This window comes from Myotis daubentonii, chromosome 9 (assembly GCF_963259705.1).
Source record: "Myotis daubentonii chromosome 9, mMyoDau2.1, whole genome shotgun sequence".
Lineage (NCBI taxonomy): Eukaryota > Metazoa > Chordata > Mammalia > Chiroptera > Vespertilionidae > Myotis > Myotis daubentonii.
The window spans coordinates 44582487-44593494 of NC_081848.1; the positions used below are offsets into that span (position 1 = coordinate 44582487).

Below are 11008 nucleotides of genomic sequence, written 5' to 3' on the forward strand. Positions count from 1 at the left end.
ATAAAAATTGTAGAAATGTGCAATCATTCTTCCAGTTTTGTGATAATCAATGTATAAAGTAATCTGCAGTATGTATGTTAATCCTGCATTGTTATAAATAATACTTTTCATATCAGTCTCAAAATGCAACTCACTTGCTCAAAACAAAAACATTTTCTATAGCCGAAACCGGTTTGGCTCAGTGGATAGAGCGTCGGCCTGCGGACTGAAAGGTCCCAGGTTCGATTCCGGTCAAGGGCATGTACCTGGGTTGCGGGCACATCCCCAGTAGGGGGTGTGCAGGAGGCAGCTGATCGATGTTTTTCTCTCATCGATGTTTCTAGCTCTCTATCTCTCTCCTTTCCTCTCTGTAAAAAAATCAATAAAATATATTTAAAAAAAATTTCTATAGTAATTGTTAATAGAACATTAATTTGTCCTTTATTGTCATTTCAAGGAATGTATTTAATATGTTTAGAGGTTGTTCTAATTGCTAATGTCACGTATATACATATATAATTATCCACATATATTCAGGTTGGGGAAAAAGTAGGTTTACATTTGTTTGTATGGAAAATAATACAATAATTACTAATAATACAAGAATAAACTGCGCTTTGTGTACTCACAACTGTAAACCTACTTTTGCATCATCCTGTATTGTATTTCATTAAATTTTTGTGAATATATTGAGAAACTGAGAAAAGTCTTAAAAACTTTCAAATATTACTCATAATCCTATTGAGAGATTACATAAAATGTGATATAATCTTTTTATTAAGCCAATACATATGCACATACATATACATTTATAAATTAGGATAATAGTGAATACTCAAATGTATATCTTATTTATTTAAAAATTCTTTTTGTATTTAATTATTAATTCATTTTAGTTTATTTTTGTGTGGATTAAAGATCAGACACAAACATGGTTTTTAAAATAGGTTGTAATTTTTTCTACCAGTATTATTTGAGTAATCAATTTATTTTCAACATTGTTTGAGATTCCTTTAATATATGCTATTTCATATTATACATAGTACATCGTGGTGTGTTTGATCTATTTCTTTGTTTTTCCTATTTCTTTGTTGAGCAAACTACTCACAATTTTATACTGTTTAATAAATGTCACTATCATATAACATTTATTATAGTTTTTATCTTTTTAAATTGTATATTTTCCAGTTTACTCTTGTAAATCTAGTTTTAGAATTATTTTAGTAAGTTCTCAATAAAATGTTACTGGAAGCTTGATTGAAAAATGCATTAAACCTATACTATAATTGAGGAAAACAAATAAACGTTAGCCTCTTCACTCTTCTGATCCAGAAATAACATCTATTGACATCTTCAGATGTGGACTGTTTCTGGCTTGTAAAGATTTGAACTTCTGAGTTGAGGACAAATACTAGAAGGAAGATTAGCATTCCTCTTTATTTCTTTCATGACAACCTGTTTGCTCTTTTTGTTTGTTTGTTTTTTGCGCGTAAATAGGACATGAACTATTTTTCAGGGCAGCTCTTTTGACTTAAAGTCTATTAATTACTTCCTACTAATTTTGGCAATAGTTTCCTATCATTCCAAATGTTCTGCATGCTTATGATGTATCATCATATTCTGAATTGTCAAAAGCTTTTTGTTATTTTTACTATGTTTTCCCCCAAACAAGTTGGAAAATGGGTCATTGATATACACTGTACAAGTACTGGATGGAGACATGCCGACACACTTGATGTGTACAGTTCTTTTGAAAAAACAGAGTGCGAGTAAGAGAGACAGACATGTGAACTACCAATGAGAGCACTATTTGAAACAACCTGGGGGATGGGGCAAAAGATTGTCCCTTCCTTTCCGGATTAGGCTACGGGTTCTAGGCAGGGTCAGTTATTGAACAATAAAAACTCAGTTGAACTCACCTGGAGACACAAAATGTATAAGGATATTTATTAATCAGAGAACTTCTTCAAAATAATTTTTAAATGGAAATAATATTATTTGTGAGTTCCCCTTAGACAGTAAAACATTGAAATTTATTACCAATAAATCCTAATTCACAATACAAATTTTTAAGGGTTGATTGACTTATTCTAAAGTTTATGTTTTATACCTTTGTCTGCTCTGAAGTACTTACAAATAACATATGAATAAGAAACAGATAAACTTTATAGAAAATCATTTGAGATAGCCATTCATCTTCAGTTTGCTATTATCTTTTTATAATATAACCATATATGCATGAATACAGTTTCATATTATCATATTTTCCACTATTTTAAAAGGATTTCTAGCTTGTTTAGTGTAATTGAAAATATCATAATTCAAAATAACAAGTACCTGAACAAGCATGAGCGCCATTATTTTAGAACATATATTTTAGAGTGGTTAATCAATAACATCAATGCTTTAACATTTTCTGTACTGTTAGCTTTCCTACTTATCTCCAGTAGTGAAGTAGTCCATCTCTGCCCCTTTTAGTAACTATACCTTTTTTGGAACTCTGTTGTATACAGAACTCTGTTGTAAAGAGGGAGTTTATTTGTCATAATTCAAATGGGAACCACCGGTGATATGCCAACATTTGATTATTAAGGAAAGAGCAAAGAAAGATAATCTTAAACCAACTCATACTTGATAACAAACTTCTTTTACATAAATGGGAGATCAAGAATTTGCATTGAATTGACTACAGGCCCTCAACAAATACAACATATTTGAAGACTGCCTGAAAGAAAATCAGTAACTGGTTTGGGGTAACAACCTTTAACTTCTAGCTCCTTTCATATTCATTCTCTATAAAGGTGTACAATCTTTACTTCCAAGTATGTTTATCTTTATGCTGTAAACATTGTTTCTGAGATTCCATATCAGTCTGCTAATTCATGATTTTAATGATATTACAGATATACCTGTCAATGCCCAGATCAATCCCAAGTTCACAGATCTCAGTGTCCAGTCCGTGTATTGTGCTGATTGCAAGAATGATTAAGAAACATAAGAATAAATCATCCATAATACTTCTTTAGAAAGGTATTATTTTAGTCCCTGACCCTGCTGACCCTGCCTCATTTCCCCCCATACCTTTATTTTATACCAAATTTCCCTAGAATCTTCTCACGAATTTGCCGCGTTTTTACACAGTATACAATGGGGTTCATCAGAGGTGGCACTAGCAAGAAGATATCAGCAGCGAGGATCGTGGCACTTTGGGACTTGTGTTTGCCAAAGCGGTGCATAAAGGCCAAAGCAGTGATGGGCACGTAGAAGATGAGCACAGCACAGATGTGGGAGACGCAGGTGTTGAGGGCTTTGAGCCGTTCCTTATGGGATCCAATTCCCATCACGGTCTTCAGGATGAAGACGTATGACACAGCAATGAACACACTGTCTAACATCATACAGAGGGCAACAAAAAAACCATAGAAAAAGTCAATTGTGTTGTCAGAGCAGGCCAGGTTCATGACATCCTGATGGAGACAATAGGAGTGAGAGAGCAGGTGTTTCTTACCATATGTCAAGCTTTTGAGAGCGAAAGGAAAGGGGAGCACTAAGAGCAGGCTTTTTAGGAAAAACACCAGGCACAGCTTGGCAACTCTGGCATTGGTGAGGATAGAGCTGTATCTAAGAGGGTTGCGTACGGCCAGAAAGCGGTCAAAAGACATAACCAGGAGCACTGAGGACTCCATATCCATGAATCCATGGATGAGGAATTCTTGAGCAAAGCAGGCGTTTGGGGAAATTCCGGTAGCATTGAAAGCAAAAGTCCTCAGCATAGTGGGGAGGGATGAGAGGGACAGGCCCAGGTCAGAGATAGCCAACATGGAGAGGAAATAGTACATGGGTGCATGGAGCGAGGGTTCTGTCCTGATCACAAAGAGGATGCCACAGTTGCCGAGAATGGCCAGCAGGTACATGAGGCAGATGGGAATAGAGATCCATACATGAGCATGCTCCAGTCCTGGGATTCCAATCAGAAAGAAGGTGGGGATCTCAGTGTTAGAGGAATTGATAATGTGCATGATAAATCAGTTGGAATATATTTCCAGAGCTGAAAGGACACTTTCAACATGAATCTATTATGCTCATCTCACCTCCTTTCAGCACTTTTGTCTGAGACATAAACAAAAAAAAATACAATTTTGAGACATTTCTCATATTAAAGAATAAGAATGAGATATTTCTTCTAAACAGACAATTGATAATAGAGACAGATAATGTTAATTGACAAAGACAACCAGAAATATAAGTAGTGTCTTGATCAATCACACTTCTCCACAAGGTCCTCAGAAAAACAATACCCACATGAAAATAAATTCTCCCTTTACTATTAGGCTTTCGCCCTCCCTATCCCCAATCCAATGAAAAAGTTGTACAAGGTAATTCTTTTTGCTTGGTTCAGAGTGAGACTAGAATTAAAAAAAAAAAAAAAAAAGCCCTAGCTGGTTTGGCTCAGTGGATAGAGCTTTGGCCTGCAGACTGAAGGGTTCCAGGTTTGAGTCCTATCAAGGGCACATGTCTGGGCTGTGGGCTTGATCTCCAGTGGGGGGCATACAAGAGGCAGCCAATCAATGATTCTCTCTCATCATTGATGTTTCTATCTCTCTCTCCCTCTTCCTTCCTTTCTGAAATCAATTAAAAAAATACAAACAAAACATACTGTAAAAGCAATAAAAAAAAAAAAGCAAACTGCAGGAATTAGATTTTAAGAGAGCCAATAATAAATGGTTTTTTCAATTTCTAGAGGTTTTTGCTCCAAACAATTTTCAGGCCAAGCCTGGAGCTTCCAAAGGTGATTTTACTCACAATTTCTCCACAGGAAGCAGCACCAAGAAAGGACAGAAAGTAGGCCATGTGAGCTTCACTGTTAACCCTCTCCTTAAGTACAATGAAAAATCCCATGTTTTTGTAAGCAGACAGAATGTTCTTAAAAATGACTATGAATAGCAGTAGTGCTATCCATCCTTGAGCATGGGAGGAGAGAAGGGGTTCTTGAACTCTGTCTATAGTCTAACACAGACTATCATAATGTGGTTTAGTCAACTGGACTGTTGGTGATGAGGGAGATTGGTATTCTCTAAATCATTTTTCTTTTAAAAAATATATTTTATTGATTTTTTACAGAGAGGAAGAGAGAGGGATAGAGAGTTAGAAACATTGATGAGAGAGAAACATCCATCAGCTGTCTCTTGCACACCTCCTACTGGGGATGTGCTTGCAACCAAGGTACATGCCCTTGGCCAGAATCGAACCTGGGACCTTTCAGTCCACAGGCTGATGCTCTATGCACTGAGCCAAACCGGTTAGGGCAATCAGTTTTCTTTTAACACCATAAAATAAATAGATGTTCTATAACTATAGAACTTTTTTCACGGACAACTGAGTTAACTACGTACCTTTGAGAGGTTTCTCTTTGCGGAATTAAGTTCATCATGAACAATATGGTTCTAAGATACATAAAGCATACCAGTTTCTACCGCTTTTGGCATGAGAAAGTGGGGGTTTAATTGAGAGGCTCAGCTTTGTCAGATGACTGTTGACAACAGTATTAGGAATTAGAAACCCAGCTTTTCAGCTAGTTCATCCTCTAGAATGAGACATTAATGAGTAGTTATTAAGGACCAATGTTCTTCTAGGAGCCTGAACTGCCTTCCCAAAAGGAGAAAGCAGTGGTTAAGTCATGATCTGGGTATTGGCCACTCTCTCACCTCTATACTCCCCAGCATGCAAGTATGAAGAGGTCTTTTAAAAGTGTTACAAGTTCTTTAGCAACTCTAATCAGGCCAGCTCAGGAGTTGCTTGCTCCTTGAAGTCTTCATCCTGATCACTCCAAGCAGAATTTATGTACTTCTACAATAACTTTTATCTCTTTTACTCAGTGCATCTGAAATTGTCCTTTGGCTTGTTATTTACTTGTCTGTCTTCCACAGTAGCCAGTAAGTTAATTAAGATCCATTGTGTCTTAATGTTAATGATCTTGATTAGGGGGTGAGGGGACATCCCACACAACATCAAGAAATTGTCAGAACACCACCAGGTGTTGTCAATTGCATGGTGGTGTTCTGGTAATTGCTTGGTGCTGTGTGGAAAGTCCCCTCCCCACTAATACATGTTGGAATTGGGTCTCAGAATAGAAATCAATTCAGTTTAATAAAATTCAATTAATAGTGATTGAATGTGTTGTATTTGTCAGGAAATGTGCTCAGTGTTGCTAATATCAATAGCTAAGATTTGGAAACTGTCTAAGTGCCCATCGGTAGATGAGTGGACAAAAAATATTATGTTACATTTACACAGTGGAATACTACGCAGCAATAAAAAAAGAAGAGCTCTTACCATTTGCAACAGCATGGATGGACCAGGAAAGTATTATGCTGAGTGAAATAAGCCAGTCAGAGAAAGATAAGTATCACATGATCTCACATATGTGGACTCTAATGAACCAAATAAACTGAGACATAGAAACATGAACAGACTGTTGAACCTCAGAAGGAAGGCAGGGGAGGGTAGGGGGGAAGAAATCTACCAATGAACTTGTATGCATATATGCATAACCAGTAGACACAGACAATAGGGTGGTGAGGGCCTGGCAGGGGAGGAGGAATGGGAACAAGGATAATGGGGGCGGGGGGGAAGGAGGACCTATGTAATACTTTCAACAATGAAGATTTGTTTAAAAAGAGAATATCACCAGGGTGACATAAAATTATTCACCTCAATTCTGATACTATCTAATTTGAAATAGCATCATATTATACAGGTTAAGGGCTCAGTCCTACAACATAAGCCCCTTCCCTAACTTCAGCTGCCAATCAAAAGTCCAGGTTATCAATTGTGTTTCTGATCAATTGGCTACAGATTCTAGGGTTCCACCACCCCCTCCTTGGACTTCATATGCAAATCACAAATCTGGGTTGTTATCTGTACTTATGGCCAACTGGCTAGCCTATTAAATGAGAAGTTCCCAAGACCCCCAACATGGGTTTGATTTATTTGCTAGAATGGCTCACAGAACAACGGAAGCCCATTGACACACTAGAGTATTAGTGTGTTATGAAAGGATAGATGCCGTAGATCAGTTCCAGCATGTCATAATTTTAAGAGTTTCATCAAAAGGTTGATGAGACTTGGGGACTCAACAGGGTTAAGTCACACATGTAGTCACCAGCTGGGAATGGCTAAAGGCATTTCCCCAAACCTGAATAGGAAACTGATTGTGGCTGCCAGACAGTTAAAGGGCATCTTAATCTACATGTTATTGCCTCCTACTGGCCAAACACCTGAACAGCCGTAGGCTAATTTCCCCAAACTGACAATGCTTCTGTACCCTTTGAAACCTTACCCTTTGAAGTGTATTATCTCCACCTTGCCTTAGGACAAATTGTGTTAATAAAAGCAAGGGTCCTAGACAAGGAGGGAGTCTTCAGTTCCTTTAGCTGAAGGTCCTCTGACCCCCAATGCCTTTCAAAATTATATCTCGTCTCCGGACTCTTTATTAGTCTCTGGATTTCTATGTCCTCTGCGCACAGCCTCTTTTCCAGATTCCTGAACCCTTCTTGATGCTGGGACATGAACCCCGGCAGATATAACTTAGGAACAGCCAGATGTAAGAGATGAATAGGGCACGGTCTGAGGAAAGCACCCAGAGGTTCCATGCATCCCTGAGCATGCCATTCTCCTCTGCATCTCCATGTGTTCATCTTCATGTGTTTAGCAACCTGAAAGTTCTCCAAGCCCTGTCTTTTTAGGAATAATTGATGATTCATTAGCCATTGACAATTGATTCAATCAACTGCCCTTTCCTCTCCCTGGAGGTCAGAGGTCAGGAGTGGGACTGAAAGTTCCAACCCTCTAATCATATGGCTGATTCTCCTGGCAACCAGCCTCCAGTCTCAGATGAGGTCCAAAAGTCACCTCATTAACATGATAAAAGACAACTTTATTGCTCCCATCACTTAGGAAATTCCAAAAGAGTTCTGTGCTAGGAACAGGGATGAAAATCAAATGCATATTTCTTGTTATAAATCACAATATCACAATGACAAATTTCTTTAACACACAAAGTATTTTATGCCCCTTAAATATCCCTCTGCTAAGGTTAATCTTTCAGCATGGATTTAACCCTCTGCCTCTGGGAGGATTGGAAGTGCTGTTTGTTTCTTGTCTCTCTCTTCCCGATTGCCTGGGCCTTTTTCTCAACTTCATTCTCCATGCCATTGTCATAGTTATTTTTAATGCCTCTTGCACTGTTGATAAATCATGCTCCTTGTGCCATTATTGTGTGATCAAAGATAGCTTTATTGTTCTACAGGCCTGGGCTGAAACTAGGACTTGATAAATGTTTAATCATATATCATCCATTGTTCTCACTTCACAACCCCACTTGCTCAATCACTGAGTCAGCCAAGAATTGCAAGTTCAGTTGCCTTCACCAATCAAAAAACAAACAATGTAAGTTTATGGCCTTGTTTCCCCTAGCAACCCATATCTTTGATCATCACCTCCTTGCAACTTTTGCCTTTATGAACCCTGCCCAAATCCCTCCATTCTGGAATATATTCTCATTTAATACTGAAGGCTGCATTTCTGGGTTTATAAATTATTTCCTGAATAAACTTCCTTTAAAATTTTAAATTTTTGTTTATAAGCATACATATAGTAAACTCTCAATAATACTTATTAGATAAAATAAATAAGTGAATATCTTTATTAAAACACTATCAGTGTATTTATGGATGTAACAAAACATTTTCTATATTTTATTTTTAATATATTTTTATTGATTTCAGGGAGGAAGGGAGAGGGAGAGAGAGATAGAAACATCAATGAGAGAGAATCATTGAACCACTGCCTCCTGCATGCCCCCTACTGGGGATTGAGCCCACAACCTGGGCATGTGCCCGGACAGGGAACCAATCTGTTATCTCATGATTCATAAGCTGATGCTAGAGCCACACCAGCCGGACTATTTTTTGTATTTCGTAAATACAATTTAGAATATTATAAGGTTAGCATTAGCTTAAAATTTTTCTTTATAAAATATTAAAATAATTCAATACAAGTACAATAAATAAATACATAAAATTAAAAATACATTTATCAGGATAACTCAGTAGCCTTCACATATGACATGTAATTAGTAAATATATAAGTAAATAAATCACTTCAAAGATAGATAGATAGATAGATAGGATACTTCATCTTATTCCCAGATTCTTAGTTTTGGAGAAGAGAGGAAAAAAATTAGAGTGGATTGAGATAGGAAATAGGGAAATGAGGGAAACAAGGGAAACAAGGGGTGAATATTAACCTTTATTGCATTGTGCTGAATGTTTTATATTTGTTATTTTATTTAATCACTACATGGTACTATTATTCCTGTTTTCCAAATTTGAAAATGAAGCACAGAGAGATTAACTAATTTATTGGGGGAAAAAACCCCACATATTATTATGAACAGACATGTTTTGAGCTGATGTCATTGATTTTAGGCTTTTTAATTATGCCATGCTTTCTATCTTGTGTTATTTAATATGTTTAAAAATGGAATAAATCACAAGGAGATTGCATTATAATGGGGGACATATAAATAACTAGTGATTTAATAAGTAATATAAATATGGAGGTTGCCTGAAGCCTTGAACTGTATTACATACCAGTTCCAGTGCTTTACCTTTAGAGCTATTTTAATTAACACCAGTCACTTCAATTTCATTTCTGAAAAAACATCATCAAAAGGGAGAAAAATGGCCCATAGAAATTGTTGGTAGCAAAATCCAGCAAGTAGCATGAGCTGTGAAACAGTAAAAGCAAAGGGGCATAATGAATACCTGTTCAGCCAGATCCAGAGGTGAGGAAGATAAGAGATGGCTCTTAACAAGGTGGGGGTGAGGGAGGGGTAGATATTTTTTTAAAAGTAGGGAAAAAGAGAACGTTGGCAGTGATTACTGTGTGCAGACATTGTGTTAGACAATTTTAGCAGTCAGATAGTTCCATTTTCAAAATGTTTGCTCTACTTTTTTTTTTTTTGATTTAAGGGATTTTTAAAAAAAATATTTTATTGATTTTTTTACAGAGAGGAAGGGAGAGAGATAGAGAGTCAGAAACATCGATGAGAGAGGAACATCGATCAGCTGCCTCCTGCACATCCCCCACTGGGGATGTGCCCACAACCCAGGTACATGCCCTTGAAGGGAATTGAACCTGGGACCTTCCAGTCTGCAGGCCGACCCTCTATCCACTGAGCCAAACCGGTTTTGGCTGCTCTACTTTTTATGTGAACTTGAAAACAGACACTTATCTGGGAGGCCTTATAGCCTTACTGATGCACAGGAAGTAGTAAAATAGAATTGTTTTGAGGATAAGAGATATAGTTGGTAAACCCTTGATCAATCAGAAATATAATAAACATCTTACTAGCAATAGTTATGGTTAAAAAGGACCCAATGAATTTCTCAAGAATGGTGTCTTATGTAGAAAAATTACTCAGATATTTCTTAAGTAAATTGATTGTCTTGAAAAAAGCCCCAAATTTTTATTACTGATAAGAATTAAAATTCAGGGATACTTTCTCAGGTGAATGATATCTTAAATTCTATACATCATTTTATTTAATTCTCAGAGCAACCCTATGAGGCAAGCACTATTATTATCTCAGCTCTGTAAGTTAGAAAAGAAAGCAACAACTGGTAATAGATAGAACTGGATTCAAACCTAGTTGTGTCTTACTCTCCCGCCGAATGCCACTCTACCGTATACAGCTCCTGTATTACTTCCTTTCCAATTGTATGTGACTCCTTTGGCATAACTAAGTCGCTCCCTTGTTTCTAGTCCAAAGGTCTAATAATTTGAGATCATAATGTCATATTATTTGTCCTCACTTCCCAGACTACAGCCCTCTCCTCTGATTTTAGTCTAGTGGATCAGATGGTTATCCATGGTCTGACTTCTGACCCTGGGATGTCTGACTTCCAATCCTTTGGTTAGGCAGATAAAATGCAGCCTTTCACCGGACTAGTTTTCCTATTTCTCT

At 37.0% G+C, this 11008-nt stretch overlaps 1 protein-coding gene across 1 annotated transcript; it reads right to left on the bottom strand.

The window, feature by feature from the left end:
• Positions 1-3062: 3062 nt before the first annotated feature.
• LOC132242109 (olfactory receptor 51A7-like) lies at positions 3063-4019 on the bottom strand. Its single transcript, XM_059711024.1, has one exon. It carries the CDS (start codon positions 3996-3998, stop codon positions 3063-3065), a length of 936 nt encoding a protein of 311 aa, XP_059567007.1. The 5' UTR covers positions 3999-4019.
• Positions 4020-11008: the final 6989 nt, after the last annotated feature.